Below are 24,819 nucleotides of genomic sequence, written 5' to 3'. Positions count from 1 at the left end.
AATTTAACGGTCCGTCACAAATAAGGGAGGTCCGTGTAGGATATTTTAAAAAGTAGGGGAGGTCCAACTAATTTCTGGAACAGGAAGGGTGCCGCCTGTAATTTTGGCAAACCATAGGGGAGGTCTGTGTAAATTACCCTTAATTTTAATAGACCAACTAACCTCTTATATATATATATATATAAGAGGTTAGTTGGTCTATTAAAATTAAGGGTAATTTACACAGACCTCCCCTATGGTATATATATATATATATATATATATATATATATATATATATATATATATATCATATCCTCCTTATACATTGTAAATATATAGATATTTATAGAGAGAGAATGAAGGGAGGGAAAGAAGAAGAGGTTGGTTTCCACCTCCACTAGCGGCACTCCACCACAACCACCATCACCATGGTAGTGTCCCTGTGCAACATGCCAACACCAACCTCATACGGTTTCTTAATACACAACAATGTGAAGAAAAATCATAATTTCTTAATATAAATATATATATATATATATATATATATATATATATATATATATATTCCCAACAGAACAACAAACTTATAAGACTCAGTGACAATTAACTTCTTATGACATGATAAATGTTAGATTTACAAGCAGACCCACAGTATCAATCAACTCAAAAACATAAATACAGCCACACACAGTATGACAGCAATACAGTTTGTTATACATAGGATATAGCTTTTAAGCTTTGCCTTCACAGCCCCCACCAAACCCACCACCACCATCACTTTATAGTTCCATTCAGCGAAAACCCCAAATTAGAGAAAACTAGGCTGCAACTCGGGCGGGCTTGGCACTTATCTCAGGTTAGGCTTATATAGAAAATCTTTAGCCTAAGCCCGCCTTAAGCCCATACATAATTTGTGAGTAAAAAATAAATCAATTGATGCTGCACTATGACTTAAACCTGAAAGGTTAAGCATAAATCCCAAGCACACTGACAACTGGTGAATTCCAGTAAGGGTGAACGACTATGAGACGCAGTGGGTGGGTTAGGAATGCATGGAGGAGGAGAGGAAAATCGGAGAGGATAGATTGGATACGATTTTGTTCACCACTCATGACTCACCAGCACAATAGGATTGTTCAAGAGTTTGACAAAGATGAGTTTGGATTAGATTGGAGATACTAGTGGGATGTGTGTGGATATATATATATATATATATATATATATATATATATATGTTTGTGTTTTTGATTAATCCGTTTGGTTAGACGAAAATTTATGATGAAAAGTGAAAGAAAGGGAAATCAAGTTTCGTGCGTGTATTTGGTTAGCAAGAAAAGTTTTTAAGAAAATTATGAAAAAAATATTATTTCTGTAGTTTGGATTGCATGAAAAGGAAAAGAAAATAATTTACTTACCAAAACTACCCTTATGATTTTAAATATTAAAAAATAAATTAATTTTGTGTTAGATGAATCATCTTTATATCTAATTATTTATATTAATTTTTAGCAAATAAATAGTAAAATAATAGATTATTAAAAATTATTATTTTTATTATTATTTATATTCATATTTAAATCAGACAAATTAAGGAGGACTGCATTTTAGTTGCCAGATTCTTTTTATTTTGTGTTTTCAATAACAATTATTTATATTTACATGTAGAATATAGCTCATTTATCATAACATACTAATGTTTTTATTGAATTATTAAATATCTCTTTTTATTAAAAGTAATAGTATTATTTAATATTCTACAATTCAACTCTTAATTTATTTCCAAAATTTTTAGGTAAACGACCTATTAGATATGATGAATCCTAGTCCCAGTATATAATAGTTGTTTAATCATGACATAAAGGATAAATTATTTGTCCTTGTTTAATCATGACAGGAAGTATAAAGTCTAAATTTGGAAATAAAATGACAATTTTGTGCGAAAAAGTAAACTTTTTGTGTTTTATGTGGGGAAATATTTTGAAAAATTCATCAGATACGCCATATGCGCTTAGAGCATCTCCAGCGGTAGTGTATATATTTTTGTGTAAATCTGACGTGTCAGAATAGATTTACACAAAAAATTTGTGTTATCTATTTTTAGCTCCAACGGTTATTTTATATATTTTGTGTAAAAAAATATCCTTCAATAATAACCCACCACCTGTCATACACAAGGCCCTACATAACTTTTACAAACCTACTTGATTCACTCTACTTTTTGACGATTAAACATCACGTCCCAATCTTCCTCAATTAGGAAAAAAATAATAACTTCCCTCTATATTTCACTTTCCCATCTCGCCAAAAGAAAACTTTCTCACTAGCATACGATTTAGGGTTTAATTGACTAAATCACCAAGAAAGAAAAAAGAAAATAATTTGTATAACTGCTATTGACAACAATTATATAAAATGTGATTAAAATATATATCTAAAAACTAAAAAAAACCCTAGAATTTACGGCGATGATTGCAAAAGAAAAAATCAAACAAAGTGACGAATCAAACTATGTTTATTAAAAATAAATAAATAAAAGATGTTCAAGCAGTTTTTACATTGCCGCCAGTTGCAGATTCTTCTCTATAGTACTCTAGAAAAGTGGGAAACAAAGAGGAGTGAAAGAATGAGAGAGAAGAAAGAGAAACGCGGGTGGGAGAGGGGGAAGAGAGAGAAAATATTCTTACGTGGCTGTGTAAAAGGGTTGTGTATTTTACACAACCCGTTTACACATGGGTGATGTGGCAGTGTATATTAACATACTGCTGGAGATGAAATTTTTTTATGATTCTTATGTGGCAGTGTATATTTTACACAAAAAAAGGTTTTTTAACATACCGCTGGAGATGCTTTTAGACTTTTGCGCTTAGACTGGGCTTTCCCCCTTTTTTTCTTCCCGGAATCCTACTTTTTTTAAAATTTTCCCTTTCCGGATAACAAAACTCCTAAAAAAAAAAAAATTTCGATTTCTTTTCCTTTCTGCTACTTTAACTACTTCACACTAACCAAACTAACCCTTATAGAAAGTAAAAACATATATGTGGTTAATATTGTACTGGCGATGGTGGGTGGTGGCGATGATGGTGGAAGTTGTGGGTGAGAAGGTAGAAAGAAGCTTAAATTTATGGTTTTCGGTGAAAGGTGGTGAGAGAAACCCTTAGGGTTAATAAGAGTATTTTTGTCATTGTAAGATTTTGATATTTTTTATTAAAAATTAATATTTTAATGAAGGGTAATTTCATCTTTTTACCTTTTAAGGCTTGTTTGGATCAGTTTTCTACAGGGAGTGTAATTAACCCTTATTTTTTTTTTTCTTTCCCCATTGAACCAAACATAGCCCCCACATACAAGCCCGTTTTGGATACAATACGGTATATGCATACGTACTAGTAGACGTGTTAGATAGCGATTTGTTCACAAGAATTGTCTTTCCTCCGTCGGATATAAAACCGTTTTCTCTCTCCTTTGTTAGAATTCAAAACCCCACATACAAGCCGATTTGTCATGTGTAAAATATAACATTACATTTACACGTACTTGTCATCGTTTATTATAAATACATTGGTTAAATCCTACCATCATTATTATTTATTTATTTATTTTTTATCTCTTCCCACATATTTACCCATTGTAATTTAAGTACATGAAAATAAAAAAATAAATAATAAAAAAATAAATCACTCTCCTCTTCTCTAAACTTCACCCTCACCTTGAGTTTGTTGCTTTAAATGAGACTGTTGTGTGTATATATAGACATCCTTCACTGGCTCACGGCTACAATTGATTAGTTTAAGATTTAGCTTCTAAAACTATCCACTTAAATATCTACCTATTTATAAATTTTTAGTTTTTTAATCTTTTTCTAATCTACTAATTTATACAAATTGTTTCATGTTCTAAAATCATGTCTCTTTACATAACCCCATACTTCTTTATTATTTGTTTTTTGTACTGTGTACTAGTCTTCTAGGGTTAGCCCATTTGTTTCTTTTATTTTTATTTTTATTGTGGGGTATGATGCTGAAAGAATTTCAAATTTATGCGGTTTTATAATCCTTCAGTCTGATAATGTAATTATCTTTGTAATTAGTGGTCTCCATCTCGGTAAATGTTTAAAGTTTAAACCTTTAGCATTGTATCATCTTCCAATTATGTTCTCCCTCTTCGTTTAATTTACATGGGCCTAGCATGATTATGATGATGAATTTATCTAGCCTTGTTGCCATTCACTTTCGTGTTGTTGCAGTTAGAAATTATTATTATTATTATTATTTTTATTTGTGTTGATAAGACAGTCTCTAGATTTTGAAGGTGGATGTGGAAAAATTATTTTTCGGTTTAGTGTATATATATATATATATATATATATATATATATATATTTGCAGTACGCATGGTTACTAAACGAAATATAAGCCACAAGTTTTTTTAATAGGAGTAGTTTTTTTTGTTTGATTTAAATTTTTATGATGTTGTTCATATTGAAGATGCGAGATATTTAGCTTCTCTAGAATTTCATTGTGCGAGGGAAGTGTGTGAGGCTGCTTTTTGTTCCTTAGGAGAGACCACGAAGTGTGTGTGGCTGCTCAAATCGTTTTTGTTCCTTAAGGGACACCACCTTAATTCTTTTCTTATTATTTACAGCTTGCAATATTGTTTTTGATTTTCCCCTTATGGAGGTCATGCATTCATCATTTTTTCCTTTAAAATTTTCTTATTCGGTTATGTTTGTGTGTATTTTGTGATTTTTTTTGGGTCTGTTTATATGGATTTTGTGTGGCACAATAGTGAATATTATATTTTGTTTCTGCCTTTATTTTTAAGTGTTTCTGTCAGAATTTACAAGCAAATTTTTGCTTGTAATTTTGGGCTAAAACTTTTATTATTGGCTATGGAGATGTGAAAAACAAAAACAAAAAAACAACACTATTTCTGCTGATTTCAACCTGTACAGATTGTGGGATCTGGAGATGTGAGATGTTTGGGTTTTGGCTGAATTCACTGTGTGCAGGTAATCAGTTTTTGGTTTCTTGGTAGTTGTAAGATTTGTCTTGTGTGGGTATCAGTTCTTAGGCCTTTAGCTTTATGTTCAATTTTTCATTTCATGTGACCCAATAAGAAAGTGGTGAATGAATTTGAATCATTTTTGTGATCTGTCATATTGTTTATACTTCTTAACACATTCCAAGACATGCTTTCGTTGCCTGGGTTGCTTAAAACCAGAGACAAGTGTAGTCGCTCAAGCAGGAATTTTGACAGAACGTGCTCTTTATGCTCCAGAGAATATGAGAACCACAACCACATAAATGTGGGACATACTTGGGGGTGAAGAGCGGTATTTTTTTTTTTTTTTTTGGGGGAATTTTAAGCAAATTTATAAATAAAAAAGGAATAATTACAAGTGGTGGGCCATTGGCCGAAAACAATCCAAATGAAGGAAAACAGAAGCCAAATAAGGCCCAACATGGGAAAGGCACAGGACCGTTTCCCAAACCTAATTACCGCAATTAACAGTTTCTTTAGCCGTTAATTGTGATTGTTAGTGAGTTGGTATGTAGCCCTAGAGAAGATGATCGGTGCAATTATCAGTCCGACAGCCTCGGCGGAGGATGGCAGCAAACAGGAGAGAGATTTCAGTCTGAGGGAATCTTCCTCGAAGAAGAGCAGTCGCGTAAGAACCCCAATTTAAGAGTAGCAGCAATGGTTGTAGTGATTCGAGCAAGCACCATTCTTTGTGACCGTTGCTAATTGGATAGCTAATCTTTGATACCGCATATTGAAGTCTTATAAAGCACTCTGATTGTACAACTTGGAGGTTTGTTGCTGCTCACAAAATATAATCAAACAGGGCAACTATATCTAAAATAAGATAACAAAGCATGATATATATCAACTTTCAAAAAATAAAAATAAAAATAAAAAAGCATGATATATCAATCCCTTAATTTCTAATCCATTTTTAAAGATAATATTCCCTAGGTCTCAAATTAAATATCCCTTTTAGAAAATATAACTTTGTAAGAGGATGAGTTTTATTAAATTCTTTATTTTATTGATAGAGAATGAATTATTAAATTTATCCATAGTGGGTGCATATAAATGTGATGGTTTATTTTTTTATACCTTCAATGTAAGAAGGTTAAATTTGTAATGTTACAATAAATAGTACTTTGACTTTTTAAATGAGATACTAGTATATATTTTGGGATAATTAAAAATATAAAAATTAACATTTATTTTAAATCGGAGGAAGTACATCAAATAAATGAAAGAAGATCGATTTGTCCAAAGAGATGGAAATTTGTTCAACAACTACCCACAATTACAACAAGCTTTGGTTTGGGTTTATTTACACTCAAAACATCTCAGAATTTGATACTTTGGGGCCCACTCAATGATGCAGCAACAAGCCCAAGTTCTGTGGCCCACCAAGTCAGGAGAGAAAGGTAAAATATCATTCTTCTTGGATCAATGTGCCATAGCCAAATGGCATATACCCAGAGGATTGCATATGTTGCTTCCCACCAATGTGTTTGATAACAGCAACACCTGAATTGTAGATGCGTGCAATTGCTTAAACTTTCGGAAAAAAACAAAAAAAATTATTACATGATTATCAAGCTCATCATTTATTACACTTACAAAAACTGCAATACAGATGAGATGGTGGTTTTTTTATTTTTTTTTATTTTATTTTATTTTTCTTTTTCTTTTTTCTTACGAGCACATTCGAGAAGTTGAGTGTTCTACTAATTAGACCGTTGAGTAATGAATGAAGAAGTTAAAACATAATTCAATATTATTGATTTGGCATTCCATTTAATCAATATATAGAGATGTGAGTCAGGTAACTAAGATGTTTGTTAGTAAAATAGTCCAATTACATACATGGCATTGCAAGCAACACCTTATGCATTATGAGATTGGATACATCGCTTTATACGCATAACATTGATGGTTTGATGGGTTCACTAATTGTTTATATGATGATTAAAGTAAAAATGAATATGATAATAGCATTTTTAATAAATACGTGAAGTATAAATATAAAATTATTTTACTTTATTTTATGAATGTTAAAATTTTATGAATATCTATATTGATGCATTTACTCAATAAACTATATATATATACTCAGAAATAACATAACATGTAATAAGGATTGTAATACCTGATGAAAGGAGGGTTCAAGTTGGTGTGTGATAAGGAAAGTGAAAAAAAATAAAATAAAAAAAAATTGTGTGGTTAAATTTTTTTTTTCTCCCTAAATGAATGAAGTGATTAATTGAAATGGTGAAAATAAAAAAATAAATAAACAAGGAAAAAAGTCAAGGGGAAGTCTATGTCAGAAGAAAAAAGAAAAATGATAGGATGGGGTTCTTATTTCACATAAGGCGTTTACTCCTGAAATATTTATACACATATATATTTATTATATTTTAAAATAAAAAATTGAAAAAAATAAATTTGATTCGCTACTTGTTTTTGTTAAGTTAGTCATTATTGAAGTTATTAATTGCTTTAATTTCCAGAGCAAAAAGATAATTTTATGAATTGGAGTTATTACTTGCTTTAATTTCCTAGAAATTGCAAATGTGTAAGCTCTTCTCTTTCTCCTTCAAGGCATTGAGACTTCACCATAATTAAAGGGACCATTTGCTATAAAAAAAAGTAAATAAAAAAAACAAATTAACAAAACTGTAAGTATGTAAATAGACATCAGAAAATAAATTTAAAAAATATATATATATTGGGGTACAGTATAACGAAAATTCCACTATGACAAACAAATTAATTTTAGAATAGGGAGAGTGTATTAGTAAGCTCTTGCACACTTTGCTAAGTTGCTTTCCCGATGAAAGTAAGCTCTGTACCATAATACGGAGTATATATTTTAAATGGGTTTAGAGTACCATCTCTAAACGAATTGTCCCATTTTTTTTACCCAATAGAATAATTCTTTTCCTCTCCAGCCTCTTTCTCGTGCATGGCTGATACAAAAAGTAAGGCTCACAAATTATGACTCGATCTGTTAACACGATTCAAATATGACACGAAATAAGAAGTAAATTTGGGTTGACCTTAAACAAATTCGGATCATAAACAGGCTGACATGATTAACTCGTTTATTTTATCGTGTCGGGTTATAATTGCGGGGTTCAATTCGTATAACCCGTTTATGACTTGTTTAACTCAACATGTTATAATCGTGAATATGAAATATGTAATATGTTACCTGTTTAAACCCAATTCCTATGGATAATTAAGTCATTTCAACATAAACCTTGTCCGGTGCCTTATGCCTTATGATTTTTTTTCTTATTTTGGTTAATTGTGACAATTTTTTTTTTTTTTTTATTAATTATTATTTTATTAAATATAAAATGTCTCGTTTTGATAAACAAGTCATTAAACGGGTTAACACGTTTACCTGTTTAATAAATGGGTTGAGTTACTGTTGAGGGTTCTTGACACGATTATTAAATAGGTTGAGTTTGAATTATTAAACAGTCTCGGATCATGAATGCTGTTGCAGTAGCGGGATACTGTCCCGGTCCTTCTAATCCTGTGAATCATGGTGATGAAGCAGCAGCACAGAGGAGGAGGAGATGAAGTCAGTAGCAGTCTCAAAACACAATATATCAAATTCATAGATCATATATATCACATCTGTAGATGGTTTTGTGCATTTTGGTTTGGTGATTATCTGCAGCATTCAACAATGTGTATAAGAAAGTTGTTTTACAATTGTCGATGCCAATTATTGATCACAATGTATACTTTTTTGTGCTACTGAGATGGGATTGTTTATGCAACATTGCTTTGTTGCAGTATTGTTTGTACTCTTTTCATCCTAATCAATGATTCAAATGTGAATTAAGATGCATTTTGTATGGTTTAGACACATTGTTTGGCATTTGAGAGAGTTTTTTTTGGTTCGGTATGTATTGGTTCAAGTCCCTGTTAAAACAATAGGTGTGTTTAAATAATATAAAAAGTAAAGAAATGTTGGCATTAGATTAGTCCTAAGTGTCAACCATGTAGATGAACTTTTTCCAATTTATGTGAGAGATTATAATACTAATTAATTAAGAGTTATAATGGAGAGTTTCAGACTAGGTTGATGTGAATAGAGCCTGAGTCCACTACTAATGTTGTCGAACAATCAAACTCAAAATATTTTTCCTTAATTTAGTGTAAAAATAGAAAATTATAATAGATAGATTAAAATCAATAACCCTTGTATAAACAGCACTTATTTCACACATGTATAAAATAGGATTAAAAATAAAAAAGAAAATTTATATTATCCAATGAGAACTTTGTTCTAAAAATACCTTATCCAAAGGTGAACATTGTTCTGGAAATACCTTCCCAAAAAAAAAAATGTTTTTAGAAAATAATTGAAAATTTTGTTGTGAGAACATAAATCTTATTTTTTTAACTAAAAAAATTATATACATCCATAAATCTAATTTAACACATATTGGTGGTTCCCATATATGGTAATATGACACAGAGATAGGAACCATTCATGAAGCTTAAAGTTTGTCTGAATCATGCTAAATTCGAAAGAGAAGGAAAATCAGGAAATAATGAAATTTTGGAATTAATTTGTCAACTTGGATCTTTTGCTTTTTGAACCTCATTGGGTCGGGTCAGCGGATGGCCTGAATTAGTTGGAGGCGAGTCAACTCACTTGGATTTGAATACTAGCAAAACAGATTCGCCGACGTCAGCTGCTCTGTGTTAACGGCCGATCCCTATCTAACTAACTTACAAGTCCACTAACTAACAGATAACCGACTTGGCTCAAGAAGTAGAGAGAGAAATTAATTACTTGTAGAGAGAGATTGAAGTCCGTCCTCTATATATAGCAGGCCTAGATCACCATTCGCATATCATTTTCATTCTCACAGTTTTTGATTCAGTTGATCAATTTCTCTGCAACACCAAAAGCTCTGAACGAAGAAAACAAGAACTAAAAGGAAAGATCGACAATGACGGATTACGATCCACGTCGTCCATTGCTTCAGCCAAATGAAGTTGCAGTATTTCACGGACTCTTCCAAGTCGAATCGCGGTTCAAGATCAAGCAAAGTTACTTCGAGACCGGGAGACATTCAACCATGCGTAGACACGCCATTGCTTGCATTCAGAAAGTACGTAAGAACGCGGATGATGATCTTCCACTCCGATTGAAATCATCATCGCGATCGTTTTCTTTTTCTTCTTGCATTAGTTAATTTATCTCAAGATCGATTGTTGATATATCATTGTTGATTTCTGAAACTGATTATTAATTCATTTCTGTTTCGTACTTGTTATAGTATTCCGATTGTCCGGACTTTGATGCTTTCACACCGTATCTTGCAATGAACTATTATGACAGCTTCCTCTCGGATCATTCACTGCCGGTAAATTAAACGGAAACAGAGTAGAAACTTAAGTTTTAAAAAATTTCTTTTCCTTTCTTTTCTTCTCTTTTATGCATGTATTTTCTCGGCAACCAATCGGATTCTTGAGTTCTAGTTTCTTTTTTCTTTTTTTCTGTTTTTCGATTTATTGCTTCTTGATCATCGAACTAGATTGTGATCATTGGTGATTTTTTAAAGAATCTGAATCTTTTTGTGATCTGCTGCCTCACAATTGCTTGGAAGATGAGGTCTAAATCCTTCTCGGTTACTAAATTTCAGGTGAACTCTTAATCTTTTCTCACGATTCCTTTATTATATATAAATGTATTAGTAATAATTGATGATCAAGATTTTATGAAAATTAATGTGCGTTGAAAGTAAGTTTCTTTCTTTGATCTTCTCAATACAGAATGAAAACGAATTGGAGTTTGCGAGTAAGGATCTTATGAAAATGGAGCTTCATATACTCAATACACTGAAATGGCGAATGCGATCTTTCACTCCGATATGCTTTGCGAAATTCTTCTTTTCTCAATTGAAGCCAACAGGAGAACAATTGAAAACGAGACCTGTTTTCATAATCATCATAAGATCTCAAAACAGTAACATTTTCTTTCTTCTCTCTCTCTTTTCTTTATTATCGTTTGGAATTTACAATTTGAATCTTGATTTATATTCACTTTCTTGCATTTTCTCATCAAACAAACAGTGAGAAATATGGAATTTGATCCAGTATATATAATCAACTATTTGAGTTTTATTATTTTTTATCGCAGATATCGCGTTCACACAGTTCAGGCCGTCGGTAGTGGCTGCATCTGCAGTTCTCAAGCATTTGTCGAATGTGTCTCCCGAGCAATTGGATGACTTCAAAGAGACATCTTGCACTTTTGTTCCAGCGGTAACGAACTGATCAAAACTAGAAAACTGAGCTGTCAATTTGATCAATCAATTATATGTGTATATATGTATATATATATATATCCTCAACATTATAATTTATACTGTTACTGTTTCCGTGCTCTGTTTCCATACTGACTTCTTTACAATAACTTTCAATGTTTAGATTGAACTATTTTTAAAAATACTAGAAATTGCTTTTCACTTATGGTACTAGATTTAAAGTATAGTTGTTTGGTTTACAGTGGCATTATAAGATATGTTGTAATTGGGGAATTTGGTTATAGGATGAACTAAAGTTGTGCCTCGAGGAGATGGAGAAATGGTACAAAATCCAATTCGGAGATGGAGGCGGAGGAGGAGGACCACCAGAAAAAAGACTCAGTGAGACTATTGATATTCCAGGGGCCAGAGGTGGTGCTAGTTCTTCATCAGCCGCTGGCGGTGGAGGTGGAGGTGGAGGTGCCGATTCTTTACCGACACTGTTAGATGCGGCTCGGCCATCAATAGCATTCAGAGGACAACGACCTGGCAAAGACACAGTAGCAGAAGAAGACGAGGATGTGGAGGAGAAGGAGGAGGAGGAGGAGGACGTTCTGAGCAGTTTAACCAGTGCGAGTGGTGATGCATCACCGGCACCGTCAGGACGACGACCTGGCAAAGAGCCAGTAGTAGAAGAAGAAAAAAAGGAGAGGGCAGCTAAGGAGGAGATCAAAGAGGCTGAGGAGGAGTTTTTGATGAATTTCCCACTGGAGTGGACTTCTGATGATATCAAAAAAACCGCCAAAGCCCTTTCCAAAGGTGGGTTTGCTGGAATTACGCAATTCTGCGACATACTCTAGATGCAATATTACTCTCATGAGACTACTTACTAGTACTGGACTTTTGACCAATTACTCAACGTGATGTAATAAAGTCTCTTATGCTACTTACTACTACTACTACTCTTCCTTTTCTGGAGGCATTTACTATATGCTTGAACCACAATTTTAGACTTGGGTATTCAATTTCTGCATTCTTTTTTCCTATAAGTTTTAAAATTGTTACTCTGGGGTCATTCAGCAAAAACTACTCCTCCATAGTCATGGAACTAATAATTTATCCTTATGATTTTTAAATGTTGTGTTTTTCTCATGAAGTCTCTAGTTTGAAGTTGAATCTATGTATTTGATGTCAATAAACAGAATTTCAAATAGGGGCCATGGAAATAGCTGAACACGATGAGAGCAAATGTTATCCTGACACCGTTGCTACAGCTCACATCACTGATGACCCAGGTAAACTTACAAACTGGTTGTTCATTATACCATGAATGTTGTTGTTAGAGGATTTTTAGTTGAATTTTTCAGTTAGTAGCAGGTTGCTGAAATACATGTTTTGTAAGTCTTTTATTTGCCCAGTTTATTATATATATTGGAAAAACCTCATCCTTTGGCTTTTAAATGACTTACTCTTATGATTTTTATTTGCCCAGTTTGTTCCATGACTACTCCTCCATAGTCATGGAACTAATAACTTATTCTTAGGATTTTTAAATGTTGTGTTTTTCTCATGAAGTCTGTAATTTGAAGTTGAATCTATGTATTTGATGTCAATAAAATAGTGGCCCTGGAAATAGCTGATCACGTTGCTTCCTATGAAGCTAGAGTATGTAATTTTTTTTAATCCTTTTTGAAACCACACACATATTTATGTAGTAAACTAAATTAGTGTTGCAATGTCCAACTATTCTGTTACATGACTTATTCTGAGAAGGTTTTTCTTGTCAGCTGTTTTTTTTTTTTTTTCCTTTCTACATTGAGTCCCTTAATTCTGTAAATGGAGAAAATATAATGTAAATACCATTTTTCATTTATTTCTGTCATTATTTGTTGAAGATTTTTAGTTTCTCATACTTTTCTTTGAATGCAAAAATTGCCTACAGAGCAAGTTTACAAGGAGAAGGCACAGAAGAAACTTGAAAATTTCCAGATCCATGTGAAAGAACGTTTCCGAGCATTGATTGCTCGTAGTGACCCCCTCTCACTTTCATGGATTAGACAACTCTTCAAAGTGTTCCTTTCATGCCTGAAGGAATTTAAGGAATTGCTGGATCATAATGGAAGGGACCTAAAGAGAGGTGTTAGGAATCGTTTAATCAGTCCATGTGTGTTTATATGTTTGAGATCTTTGGAATTGCTGAATGGGATCCGGGATGGACTTCTTTATGTCGAAGAGTGGGGTGGGGAAGTGCTTAAAATGTTGCTTCTACTGTGCACCCCCAATGTTGGGAGGCCCCAGTTTGATAAAGCAAGGAATGCACTAAACAGATTGAGTATTTCAATCCAGAATGAAAAGGAGTCCAACTGGGCCCTTGCTGATAGCATGGAAGAGAATGAGGGAAACCTGAATTTGGAGCCTGCGAGAAGGTTTTCTTCTCGAGTTTCACGTATGTGGTCAGCATCTATGCAATTAAAATTGCTTAGAACAAGTTTGTTCCTTCCAACATTGGGAGATAATGCTGTCACAAATGGGATTGCAGATTCAGCATTTACAATGGGATGTGTGCAGTTCACTGTATTGTTTTGCCTTGTGGCTGCAGTACCTTGCCAAGGCCGGCGCATTGATGCTTCATTTTTCGAAGAGCATATGAGCCCATATAGGTGGTATGAACCTCTCCATTCGATCTGGAAGAAGATCTATGAAGAGGCGAGGAAGGCAGAGAACTTGTACTGTTGTGGATTGCTGAATGAAGTGTGTCTGATTGAGCAATGTACCAGAGACCTATCTAACCTGATCAATTCAGTTGAGTATCCATTAACGCAAGAAAACAGAGAGGAACGGGCTCAGGTCGTGAAGAAGCTAAGAAACATTGATGCAGCATTGGAAGATGGATTGGAACCTCTTGATGAAGAATTGAAGGATGGGTGGAGTAAGATCGCTAGTTTCCGAATAGAGGTTGAGAACTGGAAAAATTGGCTTCATGGTTGAATTCTTTCATTTGGGAAAGGTGAAGGTATACTTCTTTACTACCACGGTTTTCGTACATATTAGCTGCAAAAGCTATTTTGTTGTGTTGATTTGAATTTGGACATATTTGCAATGTTTGCAAATCTATTTCATTCTCTTACTGAACATAGTTAGGGGTACAGTGAACCTCTTATGGGTTTGAAAGAGATACAATACTATCTTTTCCTTAGCTATGAACTAGGGGAAAAACATGCATTACTCTTTTTAACTATTGTAGTGTAGTTAATGATTAGTAGATTACGCTCCTTGCATATGACTTATTGGCTTCTCACGATGAAAAACAAATATGAGGCTAAAGCCAATTAAGAAATATGTTATGACATGAATAAACACAATTTCAACTATCAATCAAGCAGATTGGGAAGTGTCAATGACTGTGAATTTGTCTATATGCATTGCTTTCTTTACTAACACATGTAATTATTCATTAGCGGACTTGTGTTGGGATGCTCAACATAACATGTTACCGAACGCAACACCGGCATGCCCTAGAGGTTGACTGTGCTCTTAGCCTTGATAACTTCTTCAATTTTTAGAAATAGTTAATTTTAGGATTTGTCAGAAACTACCAAGATAATATAGTATAATTGAATATAAAAAATAAATAAAGTTGTGGACCACAACAACTGCAATTTATGTTTAAATCCGCAGCTTAATTAATGGATTTTGGATGAGTGATTTAACTAATTAGATCATAAATGGGTCAATTGTTAAGAAATACTTTTTTTTGTCTTAAAATAAGTTTCATACTTTCTTTTGTTGTCTGTCTCAAAGTAATTGTTCATTCTCTTTTTTTCAAACAATATATTTCACATCTTTCCATATATATTTTTTCAATTTTAAACTTAGATATTTAAAACTTAAAAGCTCATGTTAATAATATTTCAGCCCAAATGTCTTCTTAAAAATTACTACTTTTCATAAGTAATACTTAAATTAAAACGAAAGAGTAGTATAAATAGCAGTTGAAGAGTGGATACCCACTGTATAAACTAATAATAAGTCACTCAAACATAAACTTGAATTCTTTTAAAAACTTTTGCTTTCACCGGATGTAATTTTTAAGTTCATCCTCACACACCTCTTTGTTTCTTCTCCAAATGATGTTTCTCTATATTGCGAGGATTTGAAAAAAAAAAAAAAAAACACTCTTTGTCGTCTTTGATATATATGGTTCGCTGGATATACCATTATATATATATATATATATTTAGAGAGAAATAAAAGTGAAAGTGATTTAATGAGAAAAGGGAGAGAAATGGGGACCCCTTTTTTTTCTTTTTTAAAGTCCGGTTTCATTGTGTGTGTTTTGTTAAAAAAAAAATTATCCAAAGGAGAAAATAAAAGAAAAAGAGAATGGACTACAGTTATTAGTATACATAAAAGGTACTGTCATGCTCTTACAAATAATCTGGTCAAACTCTTCAATTACGCGATTTTTTATTTTTTTTTACAAGTATACGTGATTTAAAAAGGGTTAGATATACTGAACTTAGGTTTGCTCTAATTACACTTGAAAGTTGTTAAAATTTTTGTACTAACTTCCCCTCACTTCTTACTAATACCTCCTTCCCTCCAAAAAGTTGCATGATGGACTAAAATGCCCTTCTCAAGATTTGAAAAGACTGCACTACCCATACAATAACATATAATTACAATGCACCCAAACACACAATTCAATAGTAAATTTGAATTGCACAAAACATAAATATATATATATATATATATATATATATATATATATATATATATATAAACTGATTTATATAGAGATTAGAGAGTAGAGACTCGTATTTATGACAATTGTTGGTAAGCCCTGTACCAAGAATTTCAGTAAAATTAAGGCTTCTAGGTCAGAGCCCTAATGTGTTGGGTCAGCAATTTTGCGGCACCATGATGTTAGGTGGGATACACCTTACTTGAAAAAATTATGGATGCTTTGTTAAAAATTATAAAGGGCATTAACTTTTGTTAAGGCTAGCTAAAAATGTTATCTTTCTTTTCCTCGATGGATTCACGAGAAAACAAAGGAAGGAAGAGAGTCAAATTTACCTAAGTTTCTACCTGTATCTGAATCAAGTAACATTCGGTCTAAAAGACCCAATAGACATTGAAGCTGTAGGTGCAGATCTAGCTAGTTGCTGTCCCCGAAACCTTACGGCTCATTCATTTGTCTCTTCTGTGATTGACTCTCAGAAGTAGCACCTATACTCCTGTCATGCTTGTAAGACTCCCGTATAGCCTTTCTTTCCTTACTCTTTGCCTCAACAACTAAGGCCTTTCTCACTACCTTTACATATTTTGTCAACTTTGCGGTGGCCACAATTGGCCTAATAGTGAAATCAAGGCCATTAACAAACTTCAACGTCTTCTCCTCCTCATCATTAGAAATTTTCGATGCAAACCTCCAAAGGGATGTGAACTTATTCTCATACAGGTTAGAGAAATGATCAAGTCAATCACGTCACTTATGGGCATCATCTATGTGATGTTTCCAATTTTCGGCATTTTTCATTTTTTCGGGTCGGACGGTCCCGTGTGGGACCCGCTACCAGAATTGTTGCATCCGGGGATTTTAGTTGGGTTCATTTGCATCATATTTATTTTATTTAATGTGTTGTATAAGGTTGTGCATTATTTTATGTGTATTTATGTATGTAGATGGTGTAAATTAAAAATAAAAGAAAAAGGAAAATAAAAGAAATTGGCGGGACCTACCACCACCACCTTAAAGGGTTTGAGACCACAATTCTTGGTCTCTCATTTCTCTCTTTCCCTCTTGTTGCTCTCTCCTTTTCCTCTCAAACTCTTTTTCTTTTCTTTTTATTCTTTTTTTTTTTTAATCAAAACTTCAAGTTTAGATTTCTCCTTCAATACTTAGTGTTTTTAAGTGCCGTTTGCGGCAAATTGAAGCCCGCAACGAGGTCTACGAGTTGATTGGGGCCAATCTCCATTTGGCCATCATTCGAAGGATCTCTAAATCCTAGGGTTTGAGGTGAAAATTAGGGCTTTTGGCTTAAATTGAGGTAGGGGTCTCTAATTCGCATTTTTTTTGTTCATTTGTGAGTCAATTTCTGTTAATTGTTATTAGCATGATTAATTGATGTTAATTACCCCAGAATGATTTTATGGTGGTATATAAAGTTCATGATTATGTGTAAATGTTGATTTGTATGAAAAACATGTCTAAGTATTGATTTCCAATATTATTGTGTTATTAAATTGCTAAAAGTGATGTATGCAAACATATATGATCATCCTTGAAATTATGATAAAGAATGTTTTATTGTATTATATGAAAATCTTTTATTCCATAATGTTGTAGACATGAGACATACATGCATGCCATTGGACAATGAAGAAAGGGAAATGTTTTGAAATGAATAATTAAAAGGGGTTTTGGGAAACCTATTTGAGAAAAGGATTTTGGTGAAAAACCCGGACGCCAAGGGGGTACCGAGGGTCCGTGGCATTAATGTAGCCTAGAGAGAAGTAGGGAGATCGCCCTAGCATAGTTGAGTAAACTAGGCCCCAAATGACGCCGCGAGGTTACCAAGGGTCAGGGACAGTGGACAATCCTTCTTTTGTGTCGCCAAGGGGGTACCGAGGGAAGGGTTACGTTAATGGTTTGAAAAGTGAAGTTTTTAAAGTGAATTTGAAAATGGGGAGTGACATGTATAACATTGCATTTATGGCATAGAAAATTGTTAGTCTTGAACTTGAGAAATTTATGTCGTGTTTTCACCAGTTTAGAATGATCCCTATTCAATATTTGGATTCACGGGGCTACAAGAGGTGTGTCTTAGGCACCTACTGAGCAAATTCCTCACTCTATTATTTAATATTTTTCAGGACATGGAAAAGAAGTGGTGGATGACGTTTCACCACAGGCCTAGTGTGATACCCCTCAGATCCGAGACATGGGTTGATCAGGCCCATACCCAAACCCGAGGGAAATCAAACAATTAAAGTATTTTAAAACGAACACAGATGAAAAAAAATGATTTAAGAAATAAAAGAATAAGCGGAAAGAAACTATAAAAGAAATCCTCAATAGCCTGATAAAACTTAATAAAATCCAACTTCCAAAACTTCCATGAATTACAACTCGGGAATCCATCTAATGGACCCCTAACTAAAAATCCCAACTGAAACGTAAACAACTGACATAAAACCAAATACTAAAATATGGAAGGACATCCTACGTCGTCAGTGGAATGAATGATAATCCCTGCATAGCACGATTAAGCCTAAGACTGGAACCGTCCGATACCTGAAAAATAAAAGTGGATCAGGCCCACGAACAAGTTCTAATCTAACTGCAATCCATACAGTGACCCGATACGCAGATACACCTAAATACCTCACAATATCTATCTAGTCCATATATATATATACACACACTATAGGACCTTCACTGGACTATAATGAGGTCTCAACCTGAGTAGAAGGCAACATGCAAAAACGCACCCAAAGGTGGGCATGAATACCTACCTAGACCTAACAGGGTACACCTCAACCATCATATCCAGCTATGCATCCCAATGCATATACGCTCCCTAACCAACGACTCTGAGACTCATGCCCATATCGTGGTGCCATAACATATATATAAAGTCCGTCTAACCCAAGGTATGCCATTTTATTGTTTATTGAATTGACATAAGAATTTTAATCCAGTTTAGTCATTCAACTTAATCAGTCGATCTGACTTAAACACAACCAACATCTAATCCAGGTAGTCATTCAACTTAATCAGTCGATCCGACTACACACAAACACAATTAATCCAGATAGTCTTTCAACTTAATCAGTCGATCTGACTAAACAAGGTTTATGATTCAATATTTTACAATCCTTCCCTTAAATCCAATAGGTTAGGTTTATGCGTTTTGAGCTAAACCATCCCTAGTATGACACCGTCCCATATCGATTCATACCATCATCCACAACCATGTAATTGACAGAATCTACTAATTCAGCAATTAAAATTCCACATATATATAATCCAAAACCCATATCCAAGTAATTACAGGAAAACATTTAAAGTTCAGCAATTAAATTCAAACATTAAACCATATAGTTGCAGATTGTGATTTCATAACTCAACAATTAACATCCAGATATGCATAGATCAAATCTAATATAGCATTGACTCTATCACGCATTTAAAATCCATTCTATAATCATATTATAGTCCAATAAATTGTTAAAATTATTTTAAGCAATTTAGTTCCTTTCATCCGGTAACAGCGTACTAAGTTGTATACTTGTACCCTGTTTTATTCCTTTTAACACAGGGCCATACACTAATCCATAAGTCTGATTTATTAACTAAAAGACTTCTCCATGCATCTAAAACTTAATTTAGAATCGTGTTTTAACATCCTAAATTGTCAAATTAAAACTAGACAATTTATTACCTTCCAGCCGATAACTGCACGCAAAGTTATTAATTAGCGCACTGTTAATTCCATTAATATCAAGAGGGTATTTTATGCAATTCAAAACTTTGATTACATGTTAAACTAATTATTTAAACCCCCATTAATGTTTCAAAACTGTTCATGAACCCAAATGCTCCAACAGTAAGGTTTTTACGCCTTAAAAATAAATCAAAAATGAATTTCAGAAAAGAGCCTGCTCAAAGTTTCTAAGGAGCAGGCTCTTAGAGCCTTTTTTGTGCATGGAGCCGGCTCCATGGATCCTTGGAGCCGGCTCTATGGTTAGTGGGAGACGTCTCTCTCCTCCGTGAAGCCATCTCTTTCCCCCTCTGCAAGCTTCAATCCGTTCCTGCTCTGTTTCAATCCGTTCTCTTCATCTCTGGCCTATTCCTAACACTCAATTGGTATTTAAATCTGATCTTAGGAGTTTAATTAACGTCCAGTAGCATCCCATTAGTTTGTTACAATATTTGAAATCAATTGCAGAGATTTAAACAAAGCCATTAAACTAAGATGATTAAATTACAATACTGAAACTAATTGGTAGGATCAGTTCTAATCCATCCCCTCTGTCCTTCATTACCCCTGAACTTAGGAGTCCTATAACATCCCATTAACATCCCCATAGTTTGTTTACAGTGAACAAAAACAAGTACAGTACACCAAATACAATAGAACTATCATGCTTTAAAGAACGGAACTGGAAACAGTCATGCAAATATTATATCAGTTTTAATTTCCACACAAACATACCATTAATATAGCATACAACAATATGAAGTTCCAGTTAATGATTTGTTAAATCCTAGAGGCTACCTAGGTGCACAGAACACAAGCCAGAGGGAAGGAGGAAGATCGAACTTGCCTGAATAGGTTTGCAAACAAACCCTTGTTGCCGTTGGTCTCAGTTTTTCGACATCCACTGAAACTTGTCTAACCTCCCAGAACCTCTGCTCCTTCCTTCTCCTTGGTTAAACCTTGGAACCCCAGTCGAAATTCTCACAAACTGCTCTATTCTCACCAAAACTCCCTCTGTAACTCTCTCTATTTGGCAGACTTTTCCGTGTAAAAGTTACGACAATATGTAACCCTAGGTTTAACATATATTGAGGTATTTATAATTGCAAGATTAAAACCCTAATCCACAGAGCCCTAACTTCGTCGGCCCACAAAGTAACCTAGTTTAGATACATATCAGATGCCTATGAGACGGCTCCAAAAACCCTAACTAAAACGTATCTAAAACCCTAGTTAAAGGGAATTACATAATTACCCTGTTCAAAAATTAAATACTTAATAAATAATTAATTTAATAAAACCCATTAATTAAAATAAATAAGCAAGTAACGAATCACTTAAAACACATAAAATAAATAATCAAGCAACGAATCAATTACAACACATAAAACGGAAATAAAGAATAAACTGCAATTAAAGAATAATTTAAATAATAAATCAACTAATGCACATAAAAAAAAAAAAAAATCCAATTTAAACAATAAATTAAATACCAGGACTTTTAAACAATAAATTAAATACCAGGACTATCCTTTTGAAATTAGGGGTATTACACTTAGTATGGATTAGATGATCGTTTTTTATTTTTGTATCTAAGTCTCACTATTTTTTGTAAAACTTAACATAATGTATTTTGTACGAAGACTTATGGATTCTTATTATTGTAATTATATCTATGGGCTGTAACTTTTATATAAGTTGTCTAAATGTTGTAAAGCATGGACATTTGACCTTAACCTTGTATTTTGGGATTGTAATTATGATATTTGGATGAAATGGTATGTGATTGTTCCACCATGGGATGAACTAAGTGAAGGCATAATGGATGGAGGAAAGGAATGCTAGAATATAATATTTTGCATTGTGTGTTGGGATAGGTTGGATAAGTCTAGAAAGCCCGAGTGAGGCTATTGCATATTTTTTTATGCATCTAAGCAGGGTGTTGTAGGTCCCTTTTTAGCATAGATCATGCCAATTTTTTTTTTTTTTTTAGTATTATTTTAGGGTCATTACAATCTAACTAATTAATATCATTTTAGGGTCGTTACAATCTAACTAGTTAGATAGGGGTATCTACCCGGTTAGATGAATGGGCAGTGCTTGGTTTAGTTGGGTTTCTCCCATCTAACTGATTAGATAGGGGTATCTACCCAGTTAGATGAATGGGCATTGTTTGGTTTTGATTGGTTTCTCCCATCTAACCGGTTAGTTGGGGTTTTATAACCGGTTAGATATGATCTGGGTGTTTATGTACCCATTTAGATACTCTCATCTACCTGGTTATATGAATAGGGCAGAGAGGGAATTAAATGAATATCTTCATCTAACCAGTTAAAGAGTTATCTACCCGGTTAGATGAGATCTGCAGTTTTACCATTCATCTACCCGGTTAGAAGAAATCTTCTGTTTGGTTAGATGAACTAATATTTGCACCTTGACCCCCCATATTTTTGTATAATCACCTAATTACCCCCAAACTTCAACTAAAGCATAGAATGGTCATAGAAAATGATAGTTTTACCCCTGATGAGTTTTGAAGCCATAATAAATGTACTAAATAACTATTTTACCCTTTTTGGGTCTTAAACCATTATTTGACCATGGTAAATGACCATTATACCCTTATAGACTCTATAACTATTATGATTACGTGAAATGACCATAATACCCTCGTGTGACCTCGAGTTCGGGAAACTACTCGGTTAGGGATCTGAATCCCATGGTTTGGGTCATACATAAGTAGACAAATTTACTCTATATTTTAAACTCAACAAACACTCAAGTTATCTAACAAAGAGACTGGCACGGTCTACCATATCAGGTGGGTCTCAGAAAAGAAGACGAAGATGGGAGAGAACTGAGAACGGAGGTTCTGCATTGTTTTCTTCAAGGTTCTAAGAGGCATAATGAGAAAATTATAAATTTTCTTCTTATTCATTATTTTCAACGTGTAGTTATTATCTTTAAAAGTTGTCTTGATTGAGAGATTTTCCTTAAGATATAAGATTATATTTTTTAAGCATATGGAAAAAAATTGGGGGAGCCATGGTGTGATACCCCTCGGATCCGAGACACGGGTTGATCAGGCCTGTGGCCCAAACCCGAGGGAATATCTAACAATTAATATTTTATAATGAACACGGAATACAAAATGAATTAAGAAATGAAATTAAGGCTGAAAGGAACTAAAAAATAGAATCCGCAAGACATTATAATTACCAAAATCCATCAAACCCAAACTCCAAAACTCCACCAGTTTACAACTCGGGAATCCATCTCTAGTGGATCCCTATTAAACATCCAAATGGAAGATAAAACAACTGTAATAAACATTCAAAAATAAAACTATGGAGAGAGCCCTACATCGTCGGAAGAGGGAATAGAGACCTCTGCTCAGCAAGAACACGTCTAAGCCTGCAACTGTCGTGTACCTGAAAAATAGAAGTGGGTCAGGCCCACGCGCAAGTTCTATCCTACTACAATCCAAGCAGAGACTCGATACGCATGTACATTCTAACCAACTCAACAATAGCTAATAGTCCGTATGTATATATATATAATCACACTAAAGGACTCTCACTGGACTACAGGCCGGTCTCAACCTGAATAGAGGCAACATGCAAAACGCACACAAAGTGGTCATGTGTACCTAAGCCTAACAGGGTACACCTCCAACCATCATAACCAGCTATGCATCCCAATGCATATACGCTCCCTAACCAACGACTCTGAGACTCAGGCTCATATCGTGGCATCATAAAAATATACTTAATTTCCATTCTAAACCAAAGTGTCACCCAATTATTTATTGATCTGACACAGAAGATAGGTAGGACTTAACTTTTGTAGTTAATCCATCTCTTATTCCAGAGTAGGTAGGACTTAGCATTTTTAAGCTAATCCCCCTGGTATGTCACCGTCCCATACCAGTGCATACAAAAACATCCATCCAGAATTGATAATATATATATATATGTAAAATATAACTATTCCAGAAAGTCCACAATTGATAATAATACATCAAGTATAAGCATCAATGATTCCATAATAAGTATGTTAAAATTCTATAGCTTAACAGGCTTATAATTACTACTTTCCAAGATCCAATAATTGATAATTTATCACATACATGCAAACATCAATTATCCCCACAAAACATGCTAGAGCAGAGTATATATATAGAAACATACTGATTTAAGTCTACTCTAACAACCTCTCATAATTGACAACACATCTAATGTATGCAACTGTCAATCTATCCACAGCAAGCAAAATTAAATATTTGTAACCTTGCATGCTTATATAGAATTCCTGAACCATAATATCTGTATTCAATTCTCAAGAATTGCCATATAAAGACTTAACAATTTAACATCTTTTACATCCGAAAACTGTAATCTAGTTTAGTTAAACTTTACCCATTATTCAAGAATGAACCTCAACTTGTTTAATTTGTTTTAGTTTGTTCCCTGAAGTTTTTATAAGCTTTTAGAACATCACTAAACACTCCATTACAGCCTCCAACAGAATCTGAAATTACCAAAATCCAAGTCTCGTAGCCCAAACGGTTGCCCAAAACTCAGAAAAAATGGAAAAACTGGAAACCCACAAAGGAGCCGGCTCCACCCAAAGTGGAGCCGCCTCCACTACCAAGTAGAGCCGGCTCTACTACAAAGTAGAGCCTGCTCTACTTTTTAATTGAGCCTGCTCTACTTGAAATAGAGCAGGCTCCTTCCCCTGTGCGTCGTTTTTCCAATTCCGGCGGTGTCCGGCTGTGTTGATCCTCCAACCCGAATTTCTGGCTGATTAAAATTAAGTCCTTGGGTGTTCAAAAGTTAATTAACTTCCTTGATTAATAATCACATTCAGTGGGAACAAGAATTAAGCAAACTAGTTTAAAAACGATTAACCCGTACCTAAAAGAAAACCTGCTGTTTTGCCTTCTTCTCCAACTCTGGCAGTTCTCCGATGGCCTATCCTCCACTCCTAGGGTGTCTAGGTATTTAAACCAAGTTCCAGCATGTTAAGAGGCAACCTAATTCGTTATACAAC

The 24,819-nt window shown here is 33.9% G+C and overlaps 2 protein-coding genes across 2 annotated transcripts; both read left to right on the top strand.

Annotated features, from left to right (window-relative positions):
- Positions 1-9,979: 9,979 nt before the first annotated feature.
- Positions 9,980-12,138, top strand: LOC132278360 (uncharacterized). Its single transcript, XM_059780154.1, has 5 exons — positions 9,980-10,141; positions 10,310-10,396; positions 10,806-10,998; positions 11,173-11,297; positions 11,584-12,138. Exons 1-5 carry the CDS (start codon positions 9,980-9,982, stop codon positions 12,136-12,138), a joined length of 1,122 nt encoding a protein of 373 aa, XP_059636137.1.
- Positions 12,139-12,497: 359 nt separating this feature from the next.
- LOC132278359 (protein BYPASS1-LIKE-like) lies at positions 12,498-14,266 on the top strand. Its single transcript, XM_059780153.1, has 2 exons — positions 12,498-12,573; positions 13,221-14,266. Exons 1-2 carry the CDS (start codon positions 12,498-12,500, stop codon positions 14,264-14,266), a joined length of 1,122 nt encoding a protein of 373 aa, XP_059636136.1.
- The last annotated feature ends 10,553 nt before the right edge of the window (positions 14,267-24,819 follow it).

Source organism: Cornus florida, unplaced genomic scaffold (genome assembly GCF_030987335.1).
Source record: "Cornus florida cultivar Cherokee Brave unplaced genomic scaffold, ASM3098733v1 CherokeeBrave_3.0.0_Hap2_Chr10, whole genome shotgun sequence".
NCBI classification, from domain to species: domain Eukaryota; kingdom Viridiplantae; phylum Streptophyta; class Magnoliopsida; order Cornales; family Cornaceae; genus Cornus; species Cornus florida.
Note: the sequence above shows the minus strand (reverse complement) of the source record. Positions and strands in the feature narration are given on the sequence as shown.

Coding starts and splice junctions, on each gene's coding strand:
- LOC132278360 (XM_059780154.1), top strand. CDS start 9,980: ATGACGGATTACGATCCACGTCGTCCATTGCTTCAGCCAAATGAAGTT. Junction 10,397..10,805: donor TCTCGGATCATTCACTGCCG/GTAAATTAAACG, acceptor TTCTCAATACAG/AATGAAAACGAATTGGAGTT. Junction 10,999..11,172: donor CATCATAAGATCTCAAAACA/GTAACATTTTCT, acceptor TTTTTATCGCAG/ATATCGCGTTCACACAGTTC.
- LOC132278359 (XM_059780153.1), top strand. CDS start 12,498: ATGGAAATAGCTGAACACGATGAGAGCAAATGTTATCCTGACACCGTT. Junction 12,574..13,220: donor TCACATCACTGATGACCCAG/GTAAACTTACAA, acceptor AATTGCCTACAG/AGCAAGTTTACAAGGAGAAG.